The following is a 25,523-nucleotide window of genomic DNA, read 5'->3' on the forward strand; positions in this document are numbered from 1 at the left end:
CACGCACACAGACATGCACCTCACTTTTGCTGCTTAAAATGAACAGAAAAGTCAGGTCGAAACAAATCGCTCCCAAATGAAAAGTACAGGTCCTATTGACGAAATTCTTTCACCGTGAGCGGCAGCAATGTCCAGTCTACCTAATTCTCAGTTTTCATGCCTGTGGAGTTTATTATATGGACGTGGTGACAGTGTAAAAACACCATGCTCTTCTGATTTTCAAACGAACCTTCTGAGCCATTTTAACATTAGAGTCTATGGAGGAGTTGGAGGGAGGAGGCTGTGCTTTGGTGACATTTATGAAAGAACCATAACACCTAGTACAATAGTAAACACATTGGATGAAAGAGGACAGCGATGGCTACGTTTTGAGGGTAAAATCATACCTGTAGAGCAAACGCTGTGGACACAGCAGCAGTTTTAAAAAATATTTTAAGATTAATTTTTTCGCTTTTACAAGCATTCACACTAATTATCGTCCAATTTCATTAATTAATGTGGACAAAAAGATTATTTCTAAGATACTAGCTTTTAGGCTTGAGAAAGTTCTTCCGTTTTTGGTTCATAGGGATCAGGTTGGTTTTGTGAAAAACAGAAGTTCTGCAGATAATCTACGTAGGTTATTGCACATATTCTGGAAGAGCAGGACTAATTTAGACCCCGTCATTGCGTTCTCCTTAGATGCAGAGAAGGCATTCAATAAAGTTGAGTATCCCTTTCTGTTTTATACGTTGAAGCGATTCGGTTTTGGTCCCTTTTTTAGGCAGTGGATTCAGGTGGTATACACAGATCCAATGGCTACAGTTACTACCAATGGGATAATGTCACCCTCCTTTTTGTTAAGTCGGGGTACTAGACAAGGTTCACCCTTATCACCTCTCATTTTCGCCCTGTTTTTGGAGCCTTTAGCTATTGCATTACGTGAATGTAAGCAAATCAGAGGGGTGGATATGGGTCAAGAAGAACATAAAACTTTTTTGTATGCAGATGACATTTTACTGATCCCAAGTAACCCAGAGCAGGCCGTTCCTGCAATTTCTTCAATTATTGATTCCTTTTCTGTAATCTCTGGCTACACCATAAATTGGTCTAAGTCAGAAGTTATGCCCATTTCTAAATTGTCCTCCAGTCTTGAGGAGCTCATGGCAGTTCAAGTGGATGCCCGAGGGTTTGACTTACTTGGGGATTAAACTGACCCCTGGTTTAGACAACATAATGCAAGTAAATATCTCCCCAGTGATTCAAAACATTCGTCCGCTGTTGCAGACTTGGGTAAAAATAAATCTGTCCCTTTTGGGCAGAATTAATTTGGTGAAGATGGTTATTGCCCCTAAACTTCAGTATATTCTTCACATGTTACCGATTGCACTCCCACATAATTTGCTAAAGCTTTATAATACATGTGTGGAGGGTTTTGTGTGGGCAGGCAAAAAGCCATCTTTTAATCGGTCCAAATTATATGCTGCTAAAGATAGTGGCAGGTTGGCATTGTCTAAGATGGTCTGGTATCATTATGCTTTCTCCCTCTCTCAGTTAGGTAAGATACATAGTTCCTGTACGGAGAAGCCATCATGGGTTGCGATAGAGTAAAGTCTTTTGGCTCCTTTGTCTTTAGAGGCCTTCCTCACTCAGAAGGGAAGACCAGTACCGTTTAAAGATCCTGTATTGACTTTCATGCAAGAGACCTGGTTTAGTGCTCACCAATATACCAACACTAGCCCTTATCTTACCTTTAGAACCTCTATCTGGTATAATAAGAAAATATTAATTGGTAAGAAACCGTTCAGGTGGGAGGCTTGGGCTAGGACAGGTATCAATCAGGTGGCGGATTTATTTGGACAGATTGGCATTAAAATTGTTTACAGAAATTAGACGAGACTTTAATCTGGATCCAAAGGAAATTTGGAGATTTTTTCAAATTAGACACTGTATTAAAACCATCTTGAATAATAATCCAGACCCTCCATCTAGTATTCAGGAAATGTTTGCAGCTCCTGGCATTAATAGAATCAGGCCATCCAAATTCTATGGGATCTTCAGAGAGGCGCACTCTCCTAATTTGGGGGGACTGAGGCAGTGTTGGGAGAAGGATCTGGGTATCCAGATTTTAGAGGATACTTGGAAGCAGCTCGTTTTATCATGGTATGTTTGCTCACCTGAAACATAGTCTCAACTTATCCAGTACAAGTTGCTTCACAGAAATTACTGGACTCCCAGTAAATTAGTCAGACTGAAGCTTGTGGATAATGACACCTGTTGGAAATGTCAGGAGGAAGCCGGGACTCTTGTCCATATGTTGTACACATGTTGTAAAAATCATTATTTGTGGGATGGGATCATTAACTTGGTGAATGATATTTTTAAACTTAATCTTTCTAAATCTCCAGCTGTGTGTGTCCTGGGCCTGTTACCTGACAATGTTATCCTTTCAAAAAAACAGAGACTGTGGATGCGTCTGGCTTTCATAATAGGATGCAGGATAATACTGAGGCACTGGAAGTCATCCAGCCCCTGTTCTCTCAGGGAATGGACTGAACAAATGTCTAAGATGGCATTATATGAACTGGTTATGTACAGAATTAAGGGGAGAGAAGACATTTTTGAGGAAGTCTGGGGTCCTTTTTTGTTGTACATCGACAATGTCTCCTAGATATTGTGATTTTTTTGTTTGTTTTTTTTGTTTTGTTTTGGGGTTTTTTTGGGGGGGGGTCATGTGTCGTTGGTATATTTGTTGTTGTTCTTGTACTGTAAAAGTCAGTAGAGGGAAGAAATTGTCTAATGTCATCAGTGGTAAAGGTTATGTTTTGGTTTTTTTAGGCACCTGCGTATTTTGCCCCCATTGCTTTTGTTTTTGCTGATGTTTCCCAGGAGGCGGTTTATCATTTTGTTTCTCCTGGTTTTTATTTATTTATTTACTTTTGTTTTGTTTATTTGTTTGTCTTTAGTTATTGTTAGTCCATATTTGTTGGTTGTTGTTAAGAAACGGACAGAAAAAGAGAAGAAAAAAAAAAGAACATCACAGCCTGATACCTGCAGGTCTGACAGCAGCAGGTGTGTCACTCCTGTTTCTACCTGGAGACAGCAGTCGCCTCATTGTTCTGACACACAACACAAAACTATCCACAACACACTAACTACACAAGACAACACATTAACTACACACTCCAAACACGCTAAACGTCACAAATCTCTAACATCTCAAAACTCTCTCTCTCTTTTTCTGTTCTCTCTCTCTCTCTCTCTCTCTCATCCTCTCTCTCTCTCTCTCACACACACACACACACATCCTAAAACTTACCCTGTTTTTTTATTTTATTTTTTTTTTGCTCATAAGCAGAGAGTGCTTGCTAGCGCTGTCCTTAGACAGTAAACGTGGGAAACTATTGAGAAAAAAATGATATTGTTTATCATGACTCTGGTTTTACCTGGCCTATCAACACAATTTAAAAACTGGTATATGTCACCTTGTTGCTTTGTCTTGAAGTGGTCATGTGATTGCCTTAGCATGACTACTTTATTCTTCCTCAGTCAAACAGCAGCACTCATGCAATTGTTTTGCCTCCTGAGCTCCAGGTGTTGTGTTAGACAGTGATCGTGATTACCATCCACGGGAGCGCTCAGCTGCTTAAAGCTGTAGCGTCCAGATTACTTACAGCTACTTCCTGCAGCTGATAAAAGATGCTGTAAGGCCAACACAGCTTCAACCGTTTGTTGAAAAATAGTTACGGACTGCATTTTCTTCTATTAACTGTAACAACGTTGTAACGATAGGAATAGTAATTAGTTAGATTACTCATTATCCATCACCATACACCATACACCATCACTGGTGTATAGAGCAAAAAATGTTAGAATTGTGTCAATGTCCCAATATTTATGGACCTGACTGTACACAACACAGACATCACATGGAAAGACAGATCAGTGATAGTGTCAGTATTTTGGCAAAACACTGAAATGTACAATACAATGGGCAAATGGAGGACAAGAAGAAATAATGGGCTCCTGTGGGAGGTCAGCATGAGAACAGAATGTAATGATGGCCAACAAAAAAGCCGCTTTAGCCATCTTAACAGATTTCTGGAATTCTAAACGGCTCCTGTGTGGAAAGGGCACCTGGAGCCTGTCCTTTTCCCACTGCCTCTCGACCTGATGGCAGGTACAGCGTAGGGCTCATGTAGAGTCATTTAACTAAGGTCGAAAAGAAAAACAGAAAACGTTTGGGAACCACCACTTTTTGTACGCCCTTTAAAACAACTGGAAACGGCCGCCCTGCAAAAATTCCACAAGACTGTCTTCCTGTTTATTCTGCTGTAACTGATCCATATCAGCAGGAAGTGGGACGAGATGTGATGCCCTTCTTTCAACAGTGGACTTTAATTTTTATACTGTAACTAAATCTATTTCACCATAACTATGGGACTTTTAAATATATTATACTATTAATGTTAGAGATGTGTATGTATGATACACATAAAAATATCACAGAACTTTATATTAGAAGTTTTTTTTCCGGAAAGTCAAGTGAGAGGTTTCAAACATGATCAGAGATCTTGCTGAAACATATTTGAGATCATAAATTTGAATAAAACACATGTCAAGCGGTTTCTTCCGAACAGGAAATACTCTGAAGGGTTTTCGTATCTTTGCTGTCCACTGACACAAATACAGTGAGTGGCTTCATCCAGTAAACTGATGTTACAGACTTTATGTTGTCTAAAAGCACAAACAGCTGTGTCGTTGTGTTTGCATTCAAAGAGCGCTCTTACCGAGGACGAGGAGCAGGAGTGGCAGCAACATCTTCATCTACGATTAAAGTCCTGTTAACAACTACACACAGCTGCTGATGCACTAAAGGTTTCTTCCTCTTAAGTTAGACAGAGCAACCCTGATAATTTCCTGTTGATCCTTCAAAATAAAATACTTTTTATAGCAATCCACTTTCACAATTAAACTCAGAGGAGGAAAGGCACGTACCGTCTACAAAGCTGACCCTGCACTGCTTTTAGTAACGTGTTTGCTGCTCTGTGGGATTATTCTGCTCTCATTTTAAACTAACATTTAGAAATTACATTTTAAACTTTACAAAACTGACAGTAGGTTTTTATGCTTTCTCAAAAAAAAATACATTTGTGAATAAACATTAAAAAAGTCTCCTATCGAAAGACTTAAGCAAAACACTGGAATAGAAAAGAAATAGAAAAGAAAAAAAGTGCTGCAGCAATACAAAGTGGAAAAAATCAAAGTACCTGGACGACAAACTTTAAAACATTAATTAAACTAAACGGATCATCAAAGAAAGCTAAAGTGCTGCTGATCATCAAAAATATCAGTGAGCAACATGATCTGGATTCCAATCAAGGCAACAAACAACCACTGTTTGATTGTAACAACGGCGTTACAAGTAACAAGTTACAAGTAACAGCGTTACTTTCAACGCTTTCAACCCTGTCCAACCCTGTCCAGAAGGTGCCTGCACCCGTTCCTGTGTCCGCTAGAGGCTCAGGTGAGCCCATCCAGCAGTTTTCCTCATGTTCTGGTGGCTTAGGAGAAGTAGTTCAGCTTAATGCTTATCCAGCACCACTACAAACTTCATTACAACAACCACCACAACCTCTGCTCCAGTCTCCAGCTCTGTTACCAGCTCACTTTTGTACTCAGTCTTCAGCTCAGGCATGCCATGAATATTATAGTTGATGTCTGTTAATAAAGGGTCACAGGCCTGTGGATTAACCAGTGATTTAGTGCTTTAAGATCATCTATTATAAATGAATATTGCAGGAGGACTATTGCCAAAGTGCTCCTGCATCCTTCCTGCTCCTGGGGTTCATGTCTGCAGCTCCGGGTCCAAGTAAACATCACTTAAGGAGTCCAGCAGATGCTGTGGGATGGTCACCCTGACACTCTGACTGTGTTTCAGCCTAAAGTATAACATGACAACATATGACAATCTAACGATATAAATCCAACCCCCATCTTTCCTAATTTTCAATTTTAATGGAAAGGACTCACTTAGCTGGCTTCATTTTAACAAATGCTTTTTTCCATTGTAATGGTTAGATGATTCATTTTCTTCTAAAATCTAAAGATAAACATTTTTATTTACATTTCCATAGCTTTCACTATACAACAACTCATTTTCTAGATATTTATAAGCTCTTTCTTTTTTTAGGCTCTAGACACGTTGTGTCGCAGCAGGGGAAAAGGGGCACTTTGAAATCAAAAGGATGCTGACCCCTGACTTATGCCATTAGATGAACACAAAGTGTTCTAATCAGAGTGTTTTAATCCACCTTATTACATCTGGTGTTCCCGGTCAAAAGTGACTGCCATAGGAAATGAATGGGGGTAAAGCAAAATTGTTGTTTGAAGCTGATAATCAAAGCACAGAAAGGAGTAAAAAAAATCCAAAGATGGTGAGACAGAGACGAGGAATATGTAAAATCACTCCAGGGAACAGAAAGCACAACAGCTGATCAGACAAAGTCCAGGACAGGTGTACTGACACGATGCAGACTGATGAGGAAACAGGACGGGTGGTTTGGGCTGCACCACATCTGAACACCAACACCAGGAAACTGGACTTAACAGTAGAATCTGTGTTTCTTTATTACAACGCTGACACAGCAAAACCACAAAATGCAGAAAAAATTCAAAGGTCAAAGAATTTCAGTCTCTAGATGTGCAAAGCTGGTAGAGACATACCCTAAAAGACCGGCAGCTGTAAAAGCAGCAAAAGGTGGTTCTACAAAGTATTGACTCAGGGGGCTGAATAATTACGCACACCCCACTTTGCAGTTATTTATTTGTAAAAAATGTTTGGAATCATGTATGATTTCTGTTCCACTTCTCACGTGTGTAAGTTTACACAGCTACATTCTTGCTTGAAAATAACTTAAAATTTTATTTTGTCACCCAGAAAGAGTAATATTTAAAAGTTTTTAAAAGTTTTTAGCTCGTCCGCCATTGCCGTGTTTGAGTTTTGGACAAAATGCATTCTGGGATATTTAGCTGTACCAAGTCCACACAAGTCACCACCACCAGTCCCGGCTTGATGCTTACTTTGAATTGGAACAGTACTTGGTCTCCGACTGATGACGTGAGAACAGAGCTAATGAGTTGAATTTGTTTCTAAATAGATTCGACACCACAGTGTCTGCTCACACTCCCACAACATCACCTGTGGTCAGCCTGGAACCCAGAGCCACACCACTGTGCCAGCCTCTCTCTTCACATAACACTGTTGCCTCCTGTGAGATTCCTGACACCCCTCCCCCACCCATCACCCATCATCTTCACTCAATACCAGGTTGAGATGCAAATGAGGAGATGGACCAGATGGAGTGAGTCCCCACGTCCTCAAGGCCTGTGCCCCCCAGCTGTGTGGAGTCTTTCATAAACTGTTTATGCTGAGTCTGAGTCTGCAGAGGGTCCCAGTGATGTAGAAGACATCATGCCTTGTCCCTATTCCAAAGACGCCATGTCCCAGTGGCGCCCAGGATTACAGGCCCGTGGCACTGACCTCCCACACACTGTTAGACTTTTCATCTCCACTTTACGGTAACATACTGGCGTCACTGTTGCCAGGGTCATACCGTGACGCCGTATTACTGCAGCTTATCGTTCTGCAGGATGATACCGTTTTTTGCTGTTGTGGTATAATACTCTTGGACAAATTATGGTAACGCACCGTAGCTTTTTTTATGGTATCTCACTGGCGTCACTGTCGCCAGTGAGATACCGTTATATTGTTATGTCGTAAATTACGTCAACAAAGTAACGTCATACTGTGATTAAGAAATTGGTATACTACCGTTTATTCATCGTATGTCACTGCAAGCCCGCTGCAAGGTAATAAACTGCAATATATTTACCAGCAACTTACCGTTATCACGCATCATCAGTACCAAAAATATTCATCTCTGCTAGAGGATACCGTGTCCCAACAGGCGGTCATTTACTGTTTAACACGTCGTAATTTGCCGTAATTTAAGGAAACAGTAACATACTGTAAGAGACTGGAGGGTTAAAAAAATTGTATTGTATTAAAAACAAAGGGTACCATTTATTTATTTATAATTATATAAAAACATATATATACCCACTAAAGATCGATTGATCGAGATAGATAGATAGATACAAAATAATTCATGTGCTTCACACCAGTTTTTATTTCAGTTCTGATTTTCCTCTGCAGAAATACACATTTCCAAAATCAAAAACTGAAAAGAACAGAAAACATATTTTCATTGAGGAAGCACTTGTTTTTACTAAACCATGTAATCCATTATTTTCTCAGATGGTTGTACAAACAATAACGATATTATGTCATATCCATATCATGGCAGACAACATATGCTCAAGTGTTGGGTTTTCTCAGTTATATTTTGTAGGGTCTTAAACCTACAGTGTGAAGTGCCTTGGCATTCATTTTGTTGGCACCATACAAATAAACTGAACTGTAATGAATATAATATCAAGCCCCACACTTCTGCCTTTATATACACTTTGTCCAAAATACTGGCTCACACCACCAAATCAATGCACAAAGCAGGGTCCACAAGGACATGGATGAGCGTGTGTGGTGTGAAGGAAATTGACTGACCTGCACTGAACCCTGATCTTGCTTTGTGGACTGAGTTCATTGATTTGTAGGGTGAGCCAATAAAGTGTAAGTAGCTGAAATAATTTTTAACAAACGGGTAAAAGAAGGAAAAAGAAAATCAAAACTGTTGCACTCAAAAAACCTATTGGACAGAGACAGCGTCTTGCAAGATGGCAAGAGAGCTTGTCTTCATTGTTGTTCGTCTTGTGTAAATGTCCAGAAAGCATGGGCCATGGATCATCTGTGGAGACACAGGTAACAACACATTGGTCACTTAAATTATACAAGAAATTCACTAAAATGGCAAAAACAGTTACCTAATTTGAAGTTTTCCACTCAAATTCAGTAAGCTGCTGGAGGAAAGTTGTGACATGAGGGTTGATGTGAACAACCCTTCGCTTCACAGTGGTCCCAATCTTTCTGCTTGTCCCAACCTTGGAGGTACATTTTGTTCCCTCTTCAGGGTTTATCCTTACAAAAAACCTTAAAACATGCCACAATAAATAGTAACATTGAGTTGTGATGTGAAAAAATGACCTACTTAGGGATAATTTATTCATCATCTATCACAATTAGCTACCTGTACAAACATACCTCTGAATTAGTTCCAATGTTGCACACGCTGACTCCTGGTTCAATACATAGAACGAACCAAAGAAGACTGACATCAGCAAAGATGTTCTCTTAGTCCAGCTCAACAATTACACGCCCCTCTGCACTCACCATCCAGCAGGTGGCGGTCATCAAACTTTGTCCTTAAATGTATAGGGGCAACATGTTGTCATTATGCAACTTAAATAATTTTAATACTTCACTTCTTCACACTGTCTAGATAGTCATAAAGCAAATAGCTGCGTACAGTTAATTATTAATGGCCTTATGTACATAAGTCTGCTTTAACATATTAGAATTGTACATAATTGGGAATTATTCTGCACTTTAAAACACACCTAACAAAGAGTCAGCCCAATTAAATTACCGCAGATGAATCAACTGTATGGTTATTTTGGAGTTTATAGTTTGTGCTGCTGTTAAACTTTACAGTATTGACTTCAGTATTTCTGCTGTTGGTGTAGCTAGACTATGTTGATCAGTAATATGTAATGTGAAATTTGATATTGCTACCTTGCTGGGTTCACTGAGACACATGTCCAACAACCTTGGTTTATAAAGGAAATTACAGAAATTTGAGCTAACATAACAGAGACTGGATACCTGCGTCCACGAAAAGCTCCTGTGCCAAACAGAAATTTTAATATGGTTTAATCAGCTCTATTTCATGAGTGACTTCTTACCAAGCATAATCAGCCTTGGGGTGATTGGCAGGTTGCTCTCTGCTTCAAGGGACATCCTGGTAGATGTTCCCTGCCAGAAAAAGGACCAGGACATTTTATGTAACAAAAAAACAAAAACACAAACAGAACAGCAAGCAACGGCATTAAACATAGAGCTGTATGAAAAAAGCTTACATCTGCTAAGACAAAGAGGGAGTCTTCATCTTCCCTGTAATACTTCATCATGAGAAGTATGGCTGCTGTGCCAACTTTGTTGTTGGTCAAAACTCCCTCACTTTCTATCTGCTGGATGAGTGTCCTTATACCAAGGTTCCATTTGAGCTTCTGGCTGGAGAAATAGTTAATAATCCTTCTGCCTTTGGTTATGAGGGCCTGACCTAAGCGCTCACTGATATCGATGCCTGTGAGTTTGTAAAAGTGGTTCGAAAGACCTTTCCGAGTAAACAAGAATGACCACTGCTCCTGAATTTCAGCTACTGAAAGTGAGGGACAACTGTTGATAAGCTGCCGCTGAGAAATATATGTGAGGCACATGAAGTCATCCACATCAGGTCTCTCCACAGCTCCAGGTCCTTCTGAATTAAAAATTGTTAACAAGATGTGCTTCTTTTCCTCTAAAGAAGCTGGCGTTTCCCACTCAGGACGTTCAACTGGCTGCCAATTTATACAACCATAGCTATCAACAAGGCATCTAACTTTTTTAGGTGAGGTTGCATTACTGTTGGGACTGCAGTCTTCCTCATTCCTGATTCTCTTTGTTTGACGAAGTCTATGTGTTGTATTATCTCGAAAAACATGTTCAACTCTAGATTTGATGCTTCTTAGTAGTGAATAATGTCCACAGCCCAGTCTTTCTCCCTTTTCAGTAAAATCTGCAAATGTTTGAGGGTATCTGTTTACAATGATTTTAGCAACCTCTTCACAAGATGCACGTTTAGGGTTCCTGCAGTGAACTTGAATGGCCTCCAGAACAATTCTGACCATACTTCTCCTGTCCTCTGGATGAGCTCTGTCTCCTCTTGTGATTGCATGCGACAGTCGGAGTGGAAATCTTTCCCAAGGAATCTGTAAGTGTGAGACCCAAGAGCTGGAGTAATGGTTGTACATAGTGGTGGACGTGGAGGAGGAGGGGTGAGGTGGATGGCTTGATGTTTCAGCTGATGCAGCAGGGCAAGGCTCCAGAGTAATGGTGTCATTCAGGTTCTCTGGTCTGTTGCCGTCTAAACAAATAAATAAAGAAAGATCATTGGAAAAGCTACCTTAAAAAGCTACTATGTCAAAAAATATGTCCCCACTAAAAGATGAACCCTTCAATTAGGATTGAGTAGTAACGGCAAGGCAGTTTTTGGGGACCTTGTCTGAAGATGAAAAGAAGCAATCCCAGGACTGCAAAAGAACTACAAACTCAAGGTCTTGCATTGAAAAGAGCTTGAGTCAATATATTTTACAGTATGTCACAATTTCAAACCCTTAGTTGTACCACTACCAATGAAAGGTTAATGGTGTTAGATTTAGTGTCTACTTTTGTTTATGTTTTCTGTGTTAAGTATCTACCAGACAATGTGAGCCCCAAAACGCTCTTCAATATTATACTGTCAAAGTACATGTGTAGTATGGTGAAGAGAAAAAAAAGCTAATCAGTGACATATGAGTCTATGAGTGACTCAAGTCTATGATTTGTACAGAACCTACACAAACCTCCTTTACATGCAAGAAGTAGTTTACGTAGTAGTTTACTCAGATATATATATATATAGTCCTCTATGAAAAAAGTTCTTGATTGATTTTGTCCACTTCTGCTTGTGGAATATTAAATGAAGAGTTTGTCAGACAGTATTGCAAGAACATCGTGCATTGCACAACTGAGAAGATCCTGAAATTCCTCTATGATGCTCTGTACAGTGCTGGTTGGTAAGAGCATTTTAGCCTGCATTTTTAAATTACACAAAGCCAACTGTCTCCTAATAGATTAACTGTGTCCTGTCCTTGTATTATGGCAAATTCCCCAATTTCTTGTTGCCTTGACTGCTGAACTGTCTACTTATGCTTTCGAGAAATATGGCTGGAAAATGATGTTCGGACACTGAAGTATTTAGAGCAATCTTCAAATGGACATAATACTTTTTTCCCCGTCTTTGATGTGAAATCTGAGATGGGCACAGAGTTGTACAGTTTCGTGCAGCATACCCACATCCAGGAACTTGACAGCTGAGGTCACCCGTGAACTTATAAAACTCCTTCACCTGCATTTTTGAATACAGTAATGCAATCGCCTCCCCACCAACGCTGTACACCCTGTTGATGTCATCTGCCACCTCCTTATTAAAGTTACTTGAACTACATCACTGTGGAGTGCCATTCCTTCTGACCGAGGACGACTCAGTTGAAGCGTGATCGGCAATCAGTGCAAACATACAGAACAGCTCTGAAAGTGGCAGGACAGTTCTCAGTTCCAAGAGAAATCCTATAGTTAGCTACATGTTTGTGGCTTTTAACATGCAAACTGAACAATATAAATTTGTGTGCACGGAAGCCACATAAGTTATAAATACACATAGTTGCAAAAAGTTCAATGACCAATTACCTTTCCTAAATGAAAAAAAAAAAAAAAACCCAGAAAGAAAAATAAGAGTATTGTCAATAGGGACCAATTCCCAGTTTTTACATGATCAAAATTAATAACAAAAGGCTTCAATAAACAGAAAATGTGTGCTGACAAAAGACCAGAGAGCAGTGCACAAAAACGAAAAGATATTTGAGCTCGACGTTTTAATGGGTTTAACATGACTTAGTCAGCACTCCGCACCGTACAGGTAGTACATGCACACCTGAAAACACTGACCAGCTAACAGCTTTAAGCATTTGGGCGCAACCTCGGTAGTTCACCGATTCACCTGTTGCAAACGTCCAACTTTCTATCAAGTCTCATAAATCCATCGGCAACTATTACCTCACTAGTCTTTTGAGTCTCCACATTCATAGATATTGATATTTTGTCTTAACATTTGAATGAAAATAACCTGGCTGGGTAGCTTAAAAGTCAAAACAAACAGTAATAAAAACGCATTTCTGACTTCTCTTGAATAAGAGAAAAAACACTTACCTTCAGACTGATTAGCTGGTGTCAATCCAACTTTAATGTTTCCCATGTCAGTCAGTTTTAGGGAAAAAGTGTTAAGTTTAGTTGTTTCATTTACTTTTGAGATCCTCCCTCATGGACGAGAAATTTGGAGTCTAGTAGAGTTGTCACGAATAGCATACGATCTTCAGATATAATCCAATCAACCGTGCGTTTAACCTGACTGAACTCCATCCAGTTACCTCTGACTACTTCTAAGTTGCACATGTTAACGGTCCGTAAATTGTCTCTGTTGTTCTTCCACCATCTCATCATCACTCTGTGCTGCAGCAAACTGGATCTGTGGCACAGAATAGTTGATGGTCATGTTGTTCTCCTGCTTTGCAGCTTTGTTTGAGTCTGAATCGCGTCTTAAACGTGCAAATCTAAGAAAAGCAGATCAATATTTTCTTCTTGTTGTTATTTAATGGTGGTTGGCAACCAGCGAAAGGAGCATTAGCCGCCTCGATCAATATCTTCTATCCGCCATTGTTGTTTTGAAAATGTGCGCCATACGTCACGTTGTACGTCAGGTAAAGGTGTGGTCTCGACTAATGCTCTCCCATTGAGATGTGTAACCAGTGCTACACACACCTGTCGCATAACACGCTTTAAAAACGTAACATTGGCTTTAAAAACACAACCCAGCGCGCTAAACATGAACAAACAAAAACACCCGTGTTACATTATCATGTATATCCAGGACATCTCTTCTGAACCAAGATGAAGTGGTGCTACAAGGAGAGTGCATTTTATAGCAGTCTGGCCTGCCACAAAATGCACTGCTAAAAATACAGTTTCTGCTTGTCCCAGAATTTATTAAATTTGAGAGTGAAGTTGTAGGACTGATGCTGGTTAGTGGTGTAGGTTTCATGGATGTGACACCTGAACTTGTGTAAAATGACCACCAGAGCATATTCCGAGACTTCTGGTTAGTTCACTGTAGTTAGGCAGAGGTGTCTTAAAAGTACCACCTTATACAGAAACAATGAAGAATAAGAAGAGTAAAAAACTACACCCTGCTAAATGAAGTAACTTTTAAACATTACTTTAAATGTAACATATAGAAAGGAAATCAGTCTAAGTATACGTTACCTACATTGGCCCCTGTTTTAGTATATAGAGATATCTATAAGGATACTCCTTAAGTTAAAAACGATGCTGCATATAGCAGTTTACATGTGATACTACTCTCACAATGAATTGCATTTTATGGTAATACACTCTGAATGAAGATTTAGGTAATTACTTTTAGATCTACAGTAGAAAACAACAGAAATCCGGATGGTGTAATAGTATAATCTCAGTAACATCACCAATTGTTACATTTGCTGTATTTTACAGCTGTTTCCATGAGTACAGTGAGTTACCGTAAAAATAATGTAATCTCATGGAATTTTCCCACAATTACTTGCAAATTACAGTACTAAACTGCTAACATCCTTTAGAGTTTTTTACTGTTGATTTTGCAGTACTAAGCTACGGAAATTACTGCAAAGGCTAACAGTGCATCATGAAGACCCTGGAAAGACTCATCCTGGACCAGCTGCGACCCATTGTCACACCACATCTGGATCCCCTTCAATTTGCTTATGAGCCTCGTCTCGGAACAGAGGACGCCATCATCTACCTGCTCAATCGTGTCTACACCCATCTGGACCAGCCAGCGAGCACTGTGAGGGTCATGTTTTTTGACTTTTCCAGTGCTTTCAATACCATCAGGCCGACCCTCCTGGGTGATAAGTTAACAGCGATGCAGGTGGATGCTTCTCTGGTGTCCTGGATTGTTGATTACCTGACAGGAAGACCACAATATGTACGTCTCGGACAGTGTGTGTCCGAGACGGTAATAAGCAGCATAGGGGCACCACAGGGGACTGTCCTCTCCCCCTTCCTCTTCACCCTCTACACCACAGACTTCAGCCACTGCACAGAGACCTGCCATCTTCAGAAGTTTTCTGATGACTCAGCGGTGGTTGGATGCATCAGCAAGGATGATGAGACAGAGTACCGGGCTGTGGTCGACTCCTTTGTCACGTGGTGTGAGCAGAATCATCTGCAGCTCAATGTGGCAAAGACCAAAGAACTGATCGTGGACTTCACTTGAAGTCACTTGACCCTGAAATGTAACATTCCAGCCTCCCCTTTAGTGTGCTTGCTGAGCAACTTGGATGAGGTCACTGCAGAAATAAACACAGCCCACATTGTTTTTACAGCCCTATGCATTGCCAAGAAAACGGTCCTCCTTAACTGGAAAAATAAAAATAATCTTAATTCTAATCAATATAAAAACCATCTAATAGATCACATTAGTCTTGATACAGCCTCTGCCACCACATTTGATCAATCCCTTTGGGCTCCTTTGATCGGCTTCATCACCTAGTGGGGTGGGGGTCATGGTTTGGTCCTGCCTTCGCTATTGTGGTTGATGTGGAGGTTGGGATGGGCTTAGGGCGCCAGGAGAACCCCTAGAGACGTTATCCCTGGAGGCACAACCCGGGGTTGTGGTCATAACCTGGTGAGTGGCTCTGGTCGCTCTTAGAGGTGTTCTCCTCGTGGCTGCGTGCAGCGGGGCTGGGGATGGTCTGTACTGGCGGACGTGAGGTTACTGGCCTGGTAGCCTGGCTGCCCCTGAGTGGATCCGGGGCAGGCGGGGGCTTGGGGTTCGGGGTGCTTCGTCTCCGTGATGGGGCACTGGCTGGGCCTTGGGGCTTCGGTCCTCGCCGGTGTGCCGCCGAGGTTGTGGGCCGTGGGTGCACGGGGCTCAGCCCTGGCGCAGGGGCCTCTGGTGCATCGACCTAACTGGGGACTCTCCAACTGGCAGGAGGTTGTTCCATCCTTGCAGAAGTCCACTCTGCAGGTGGGGAGAGACACAGGAGAGGTGGAGAATAAACCTAACCTGGGTGTCTGTTGTCTTGTGTAGTCTGGAGATGATTGAATGTTGGGGTGGGTATAGTTTCCTCTGCGGTGGGGTGGGGTGGGCCTCCCCAGGTCCTGTGGGGCTTAGCGGTGCTGCTGCCGTGGGCCCCGATCGGGATGGGCCTGGGCTCCCTTGCCTTGGTGGGTACTAGAGGACGGGGGTGCCTACTGGGGTCAGCCGGGAGCTGGCCCTAAGGAGGGGCATCTTGCCCCTCCTTCTTTTCCTCCCCATCCCGGCTGCCTCCCTCTTCCCGCTCCACCACACCCACCCACACAGGTAGGGCCTTGGGGTGCCACCAGGGTGCAGGGGAGGCATTCCCCCCCCCTCTGTCCCCTTCTGGCCACCTGTGCCTCAATTTTATTTCACAACTTAGACATCCACATTATTCACACTCTCTAACACACACACACACACACACACACACACACATATATATATATATATATATATATATATATATATATATATATATATATATATATATATATATATATATAGGGCCTTGAGGGTGATCACGTTAACGGCGCCCAGAGGACGGTCTGTGTATTCAACCCTACCTCTGGCGCGGTGCCCACCTCTCAATTTTAAATCCATGTAGACATTGAGGGTTCTCGGGAGGGGCGTGCTAACACCTGCTGCTCTCTGGCAGCAGCACCATGCCCTCCCTTGTTTTAAATGCACTTTAGAACAACACGCAGCAACACTACACATGAGCGGGAGGAGGGAGGTATGGGGTCTTCACACACCCCGTTCTCTACTAGCTATCGGGCGGGGGCTGGGAGGAGGTGTTGGCTGTCCGATTGGCCTCCCTGCTGCTGCGGAGCCTGGGGCGGTCTGCTTGCCTCCACCCCGGGGAAAGGGTCACATCTCTTGGGTCTGGTGCCGTCTCCCCTCTGGGGGCGAGGGTACCTGGACCCAGGGCATAGAGTATGTTTGGAGAGTATGATTGTGTGTACATGTCTATGTATGTCTATCCCTACGTTGGGTGAGTGCTGAGTGTTTGTATATGTGTGCATGAGGTGGGAAAGCATGTTTATGTCTGTGTGTGCCTGTTTGTCTGTGTCTATATGTCAGGTCGGGTCTTAGACTCCACCTCCTGGGTACTCCCAGGCCCTCCAAGTGTGGAGGCCTATCTCCCCTCACCACACTCCCTGCTGGTAACTGATGCCCTCAGGGGTTGGTGCATTGGTGGTTCTTGGTGTCCGGGCTGGGCGCTCAGGTATGCACCGGCTCACTCCCGGTGGCTACTTGGCGGGGCCCGATGCCTGTCGCTTGGTCAGGCCTCTTCCGGGCAAAGGGGCCCTCGGGCCTCCAGCCTCGGGCCTGCAACTCGGTTCACTCTGGCACAGCTGGCTGCCGGCAGAGCGGGCGGGCACGCCGGTGCAGCCCCTCTGGCTTCTGCTCCGTGGCTACTGGGTGACCCCTCGTCTGGGGATCTCCTCAGCCCTTCCCAGGAAGGTGGCACGGATGCCCTCCGGTGGTGCTCCTGGGTTCTCGCACTCTGGGTCCTCTGGATGTCTGGAGCCTGGATCTCCTCCATGCCTGCTTCATGCCCTGGGGACAGGGCTATGGGCCTCCACACCCTCTAGCAGACCGTTACATGGGAAAACCTTTTTGTATACAAGCGTTGATCCACACAGGTGTGCACACGGGTGTTCACTGTTCGTGAGACATAAACTACACCTTTCTTAGCTGCTACTTCAAAGCACATTGTGCGCTGTCTGTCCCTGCGTGCTGCACAACAACTTTCAATATTTAGTATTTACTGCTGTTCACACTCAGCTAGATTAACGTGATGGTGTTGTGTTTAGTATGTTGCTTTGTTTTTGTTTGGTTTTTTTTGCTTGTCTTCTTTTTTTTCTCTCAACAGGTGATCCAGGAGATATTTTTTTTCTCTTTGTCTCTGTAAGTGCCCTTTCTCACTGTCCCTTTTCCTTCTGTTTTTCTTTTCCTTCCTCTCTTTCTTTCTCCCTTTCCTATCCCCCAGTCATGTCTGTCCCATCTGTAACAACTGAAAATAAAATAAATAATAACAACAAAGTTTGATCAAATGGACCAATACGGCAATGCCATGATGATCCATTTGGCAAAATAAATCCATTTGGTATCCTTGTTGGTCTTCAGACAACAATTCTGACGGCTTAAGAACCAAATGGGACAGACAAAAAAAAAAAAAAAAAAAAAGTCACTTGACCCCTGTTTCAATCCAAGGGGTCAGTGTGGACATTGTGGAGGACTATAAATACCTTGGAGTACACATTGACAAGGAGAATGTCGGAGAGGCAGATGCTGTCCAAGATAAAGGCAATGTTGGATAACACCTCCCAGCCACTCCATGACATGCTGGTCAGTCACAGCAGTACGTTCAGTTATCGAGATTATCGAAAAGCACCAGTGAACGACACCAGTGGCCATCTCCCTGTACAACTCATCCACTTAACACACTGTTTACTACACCCTTTTTGGACATGTTCTTCCTTTTCAGCTATATATATATATGTATATATATATATATATATATATATATATATATATATATATATATATATATATATATATATATATATATATATATATATATATATATATGTATGTATGCATACATATATGCATGTATATATGGTGCTATTCTTAGTTGTGTAGTTGTTTATTGTCTGTCTCTGTTAATGTTTGTTTATTATGGAGCACTGTAACAAAAATTATTTCCCCTAGGGATCAATAAAGTATTCTGATTCTGATTCATTTCAGCTTTAAAGAATAATCCGCACACATGAACAAACTTAGTAACTCACACTGCTAGCAGGTTAATTTGCTAACCCTGATTAGCATCTTCATTTTAACTCACTCAGTCTAATTGAAACACCTGAAATAGATAGATGTTTCATCTATCGCTGACCCTGCATCAGACTCAGTAACAGAAATAGATGGAAATCATCTCAAATGAGTGTGTTAACCTTGTGTTTACTGATACAATGTATGTTTTTTGTAATACGTAATTTTTAATCCTACTTTGATCTGATGTTAGTAATTAATTATTTAAAGTTATGCATCAAATTAACAAGAAGGGGATGTCTTGTTTATTTCAACAAAGAAACATTAAGCCTGTTCTACAACCTTGGTGGCTTTGAACTAACAACTTTGCAAGGTGCAGCTAAATTCATCATCAACCCCATACCTGCATCCACACATTGAACCATACGCACTGATGTAGATGTGCAAATCATTTTTAAGAGAAGAAGTCATGACTGCAGTTTCTTTTCTCGTCTTCTGAAGCTTCATAGTGTGACTGTTCACACACAAAGAGTGAGAGCACTTTTTTTAGCAACGTCACTCTTTCATTCTGGTTCAATCAAGCTATCTCAGTTTGTTCCTGACTCGTTCTTTGGTAACTGCTTAAAGAGTCCAGAGTTAAAGTGCTGCAGGGTGAAGAAAAGAAGAACAGAAACTATTTACTGATTACTAAATTAGACTATTTATTCTCAGCGCATGTTTCCATGACAGCCTGCTGTTTATCACCACAGAAGAAGAACGTCTTTTACTCATGCACCCTCTGTGTCAGATCAAGGAGCCACCAGAGGGCACCTGCTAACCATCTGCATTATGGGTAGTGTAGTAGGAGACACTCAACTGACACAAAGTAATGACGGAAACAAAATAAAAGAATCTCAGAAACAACTAGAAGAAGAAGCAGGAAAACCAGGAGAGCTGTGGCCCAGGATGGAAATGGTTCTGTGGAGAAACATGACTGTTGAACATTGTCCTCAATCTCCTGCACTGACCCCTGGTGTTTTTCTACATCTCTGACCTTTGACCTGCAGCACTACTTTCTGTCTCAGGATGTCTTTGTCCCTGTAGATGGTGCAGATGTATCCTCCACTGTCTCTCTCTGTGGGGTATTTCAGGGTCAGACTGAGGTCTCCAGTTCTCAGCAGGTCTTTGTTCATCTTTGCATGGCTGCAGTAAAGGTTGTCTAAAGATTTAGGATGGTCCCTTCTGTTTACATACAAATGGACCACTGCACTGTACTGAATCATACTTGTTTAATAATCTCTGGCTCTCTTCCACAGCATGTCTTTTATCCTGTTTTCTTTCTCTCACCCCAGCCTTTTGCAACAGATGGCCGCCCCTCCCTGAGCCTGGTTCTGCTGGAGGTTTCTTCCTGTTAAAAAGCAGTTTTCCCATCTCACTGTTGCCACATGTGGCCAAACTTTGGCAGATGGATATTCCCTCATACCAAAATGAAAGGGATGCTAAATGTTTAAAACAGGATGGCTGTCATGATACTAGAGGAAAAGACTAACAGACTGCATCAATCAACATGCCACCCCTCTGCTTAGGAAGGAGGAACCAGTCCCATTTCATTTCACTAAGGACTCCGTGCTGGGTCACCTGCAGTCCACAGAGCAATGTCTCTTGAAGGACCCTGTGAGAGCAGACATGTATAACCTCAAGATTCAGAAGCCGGTGGATGCAGGCAATGTAAGCAAATGACCTCAGTAGACATGGAGACAGATGGCAGCACCTGGTATATACCATACCACACTACAGTTGGAAAATAGTTGGCCAGACAGCAGATTCATCTCAATTTCAACCCTCCATACACACCACACAGTGGTTCATGGGAACAAGAGATTTGTTCCATCAAGTCAGCTCTGCATACAGCTGTTGCTCTTGTTGATGAGGCAGCCTGATCCAGGTATGTTGCAGGTCATCTACCCAGGAACAGAGCTTCTTGTAAAACCTTCTGAATCAAATCATCCAGATTTAGTAAATACACCAAAAATTGTAACAGTAAGATTCTATTTTCTTCTGCTTCGTTTTGATGTTTGCAGACTGGTTACATCTAGAAAATATTAATGCCTTTTTATCATGTTTTCAGCACAAAAATTCCTTTTCTATTAACCTTTAGTTTGAGCTCTGATCATTGTCTGCAGTACTGATCTTTGACTTGCAATTACAGAAAGGGTTGTTTTTTTTGTTGTTGTTTGGGTTTTTTACCTTTGATATGAAGCTGTATGTCTGTCAATTTTAGTACCTTCCTTTCATTTTGGATGGAGATGGTGTAGGTGCCGCTGTCTGTTGGTTGGGGGTTTCTCAGAGTGAGGCTGAAGTCTAAAGTCTCCAGATCATCAGACGTCATTGATGTGCGCTCGCTGTAACGCTGGTTTTGTCCTGTTACAGGGCTCTAGACTAACTTTTTGCCAAGGTTGCACAAAATTTAGGCGCACCCAAATTTTTCAACCGCAACGCTTACCACCGCAGTTTTACATGTGCACTTTTTTTGGGGGGGGAATTGCTGTCTATACAGACAATATTCATTTGTAAATGATTAACTAATAATCTTGTCAACACAAAGTTCTTTGTTTGGAGCACATTTCTACAAGAAAGATAATTTACTGAAAAAATGCTTGAGCGTTGGCACTCTTTGGCAATATTGTAGGTAATGTTAAACTTAATCATCACATCGGCCTCCTCTGACGACTTGTTTGCTGCAAACAGACGGTTAACACAGTCATGCGAGCTCTGAGCTCTCAAGGCGTGGCAGCTCCTACTTATCCTTTCATAACATCAGCTACTTCCTCTTCAGGCTCTGCAGTCTCCACCCCAGCATGTTTAAAACAGTTATCACAGTTTCAGTTGTTTTTTCAACTGTTGAGGTCAAAATAAGTTCAGCTAGCTCAAGACTGTCCAGTGGAATTTTCCATTATGGTGTCACAACTGAGCCTGTGCATGAACACATGAGCACTTTAAATGAGAATAACAGAAATCTTCCATTACAAAACCAACTTATAACTTTTATGTAATGTTCTGTCTCTCTTATTAAAGTGATCATAAATATTAGAGACTAATAATCGGGCTATTTCACTTAAATTTTTTCTAAGTAAGCAAGTTTAAATTCAGCAGTAAACTGTGAAGCTTTATAAAATTTTTGTATGTAAAAAAAGAAATGAACTCTTTGCATCATCAGTTTTGAAGCTTGTGTTTTTTGAGCTGTTGTTAAATTATTAAATTAAATTATGAAACTTTGCTGAAGCAGCAGGAACCCTGGTGTCATCAAACACATCAGGAGCAGCTGCTCCATCACAAACACCACAGAAGAAGAAAAACACTGGATCAGATTAAAGGTCAGCCAGATGATTTTATTTTGTGTGTAAACAGATAATAATCAGTCTAAAAATAGCAGATCGAAACCTGACAGATTTAAGCTACGCTGCTCTTTTCCATGTGTAGTCCCTGTGCAGCTCACATGACTCTGTCTAACAGTCCAGTGAAGAAAGACGAGTAAAGCAGAAGCTTTGTTTAAAGCTGATAATTAACAGGGATAAAGATGGTGAGACAGAGGCGAGGAATATGGGAACAGAAAGCACAACAGCTGATCAGACAAAGTCCAGGATAGATTTGCTGACATGATGCAGACAGATCAGGAAACAGGATGGGTGGAGGGGGCTGCACCACATCTGAACACCAACACCAGGAAACTGGACTTAAAGTAGAATCTGTGTTTCTGTAGTACAACGCTGACACAGCAAAACCCCAAAATGCAGATAAAGTTCAGAGGTCAGAGTGACGGAGGTTAAACTCATAAAACAATAATTATTATAATATTTTGGATTAAAACCAAATTTACATTTTAAAATCAGAATCAGAATACTTTATTGATCCCTAGGGGAAATTATTTTTCGTTACAGTGCTCCATAATAAACAGACATTAACAAGACAGACAATACACTAACTAAGAATAGCGCAATATATACAGGCATATATATACATAAAATTAACAAATAGCTGAAAAAGGAAGAACATGTCCAAAAAGGGTGCAGCTGTTGCAGTAAACAGTGTGTTAAGTGGATGTGTTGTACAGGGAGATGGCCACAGGCAGGAATGATTTCCTGTCATTCAGTGGTGCTTTTCGGTAATCTCAGTCTTTCACTGAACGTGCTCCTGTGAGTGACCAGCATGTCATGGAATGGGTGGGAGGTGTTATCCATCATTGTCTTTATCTTGGACAACATCCGCCTCTCAGACACCACCCTAACCACCCTACATTCAAAGAAATAAAAAAAAAAAAATCCGAAAACAATCATTAAATCCCCAGGCCTCTCCGACACCACCTTGAGGGAGTTCAGCTCCATACCCACAACATTACTGGCCTTACAGATCAGTTTATCGAGTCTGTTGGTCTCTGCGACCCTCAGCCTGCTCCCCCAGCATGCAACAGCATAGAGGATCGCACTGACAACAGACTCATAGAAAATAAAAAACGCGAGTGAGAAAAAAAGCATTACTATTTTCATGTGATCATGCTGTTTGACTGTAATCACTGATCAATAATCAAAGAACACACAGATAGAACTGACTGATCAGCATTTAGAGGAGTCAGATCAATGGAGCTGCTTCTGTTCCTGATGTCCCCTGTTTGATCCTGGACCTGAACTCTCCCTGCAGAGGAGACACAAGACAGTCACACACAAACACACAAATACAAACATGGAAACTAACCTTTGACTTTAAGACGAACTGTTTTGTATCTAATTCCTCACAGCATTACACACATATCTCCCACTGTCTCTCTCTTTGGGCTGTTTCAGGGTCAGACTGAGGTCTCCAGTTTCCAGCGAGTTTTCATTCATGCTTATTCGGTCTCTGTAATCCTGCTGCTGTCTGTGAGAGCCTTTCTCATACATGTGGATCTTCCTTTGACTGTGCCTCCATTCCAGTTTAGCATCTTCAGGCAGGTTTTGTGTGGTTTTGAATGGCGGATGGACAGACTCCACCCCCTCCTCCTCCTCCTCCACCTGATAGACTGAGAGCATAACAAACACAATATGAGCTGTACAAAGTGTGAATTCATAATTTTATAGATTTATTTTAGCACTAAAATCAGAGCTGCTCCTATTTCTAATATGACAGCTGTAAAAAATAAGCAAGCAAACCAAGTTTGAGCAGCACGGTTTTCTTTCTGATGAAGTTTCCCTTCCTCCAGACCAAACACTGGTACTCTCCACTGTCATCATCTGTGGGCTGTTTCAGGGTCAGACTGAGGTCTCCAGTTTCCAGCAGGTCTTTGTTCATCACAGTTCGGTCTCTGTAAACCTCGTGCTGTTCTTCATATTGGTTTGGGCCGTTTGTAAACACATGGGCCTTCTGGAACGGCTCATAACGTTCCCATATCACTTGAATTTCCCCAACAGGTTTTTTGTTGTTTTAAAGGGCAGCTGGACAGACCCCACCCCCTCCTCCACCTCCACCTTCACCTTAATAACTGAAAGAACAACAAATACAGACAGCAGCAGGTTTTCAGAGATGTAGAGAAAAACTGAAGAACAGAAGCAGATCAGAACGATCAGTAACATCACTGTTTTACAGGATGGGGTTTTGAAGATACCATGGAAATGCACATTGATTTGTGATTCTCCTTCATGACGAAGAACCACCTCTCCACCTCGACGAGCTGTTCAGAGTTTTCATTGAGTTTGAGGAGGACACCATTTGCTACTTCCTTCATTTCAACTGAGTTTACATGTGTAGAAGCACTAATTCATTAACTCAGCAGCACTTTGGAACTGAAGCAGGCTGGATGTTGACATGTCTGACTAACAGAGCACAAACCAGAGGACAGCTGAACATCAGGACTGAACTAAAACATCCCAAACTCTGAAACCTCCCAGAGACATTGTCCTGCATTATCAGTTTAACATGATGGATACACGGTATCTGTTTGTGGTGTTTGTGAAGTTACGTCAAATGGATTTGTGAAAATTGTGTTTGTCTTAAATGAGGAAGCGTCAGTATATTTAACTTAAGATATCCTGTGACTCTCAGCTGCTCAGCTGATCTTCTTAGTTTAATCCACTCGCACAAGCTGAGTATTCAGTGAACCTCAGGTGGGTGATGTTTGCGCCTGGCAGTTAATATTTGTATGTTCTGTATCTCTTTGTGCTTTGTCTGCATCATTTTTCTGTTTTAAAGACTTGTTGAAGTTTTCAACCACTTTCATTTCATTAATCAATTCATTAATCAAAAAATTGCCTAACTTTAGATAGAAAAAAAGACTTATTAGCTATTAACTGCCTGAATTAACCATGATATGAACTATCAAATAAGTATTAACAAAAAATTTATTAAAACAAACAAATGTGCTTCTAAATACTTTGTTCATCAGACGTATAAAACGGACTTATTAATCAAGATGATATATTTATATCTATATTTATATCAATTTATATTTTTATAAACAGAGGTATTAATCAAGTTTATACATTTATATTTATTTATAAATTACACACTAAGGATGAGAATTGCTTTATAAATGATCAATTAAGCACTCACTAATACCTCACTAATGCTGCAGACATGTTGGATGAAGAGCATCCAACATGAAGTTAAATTGGAATTCAAAAATGTTTTTTGAAATGAAGTTTTTAAAAGCATTTAAAAATTAGTTTATTAAATTGGAATTTTAAAAAGAATTTACAAATGCAGAATTTATTCTACAATTCATTATTTAAGCACAGAATTCTTTATTTCGATGCGCGTGGCTCTTGTGGTCCTCCATAGTCCAGAAGGTGGCGGTAATGCACCTGA

General features: G+C 41.3%; 2 protein-coding genes across 2 annotated transcripts in view; both read right to left on the reverse strand.

The window, feature by feature from the left end:
- The window catches only part of LOC116328660, a 209,680-nt gene extending 204,836 nt beyond the window's left edge, over positions 1 to 4,844 (reverse strand). The window contains exon 1 of the mRNA XM_039608858.1: positions 4,770 to 4,844. Coding sequence (XP_039464792.1) covers positions 4,770 to 4,806 — 37 coding nt within the window. The 5' untranslated portion in view covers positions 4,807 to 4,844. The remainder of the gene's footprint in view (positions 1 to 4,769) is intronic.
- A 4,182-nt stretch (positions 4,845 to 9,026) lies between these two features.
- On the reverse strand, positions 9,027 to 11,220 carry LOC120438471. Its single transcript, XM_039608870.1, has 4 exons — positions 10,075 to 11,220; positions 9,901 to 9,970; positions 9,200 to 9,360; positions 9,027 to 9,088 (listed from the first exon to the last, which is right to left on the reverse strand). The coding sequence occupies exons 1-3, from the start codon at positions 11,005 to 11,007 to the stop codon at positions 9,290 to 9,292; spliced, it is 1,074 nt and encodes a 357-aa protein (XP_039464804.1). The 5' UTR covers positions 11,008 to 11,220; the 3' UTR covers positions 9,027 to 9,088; positions 9,200 to 9,289.
- Between the last annotated feature and the right edge of the window lie 14,303 nt (positions 11,221 to 25,523).

This window comes from Oreochromis aureus, linkage group 3 (assembly GCF_013358895.1).
Source record: "Oreochromis aureus strain Israel breed Guangdong linkage group 3, ZZ_aureus, whole genome shotgun sequence".
Lineage (NCBI taxonomy): Eukaryota > Metazoa > Chordata > Actinopteri > Cichliformes > Cichlidae > Oreochromis > Oreochromis aureus.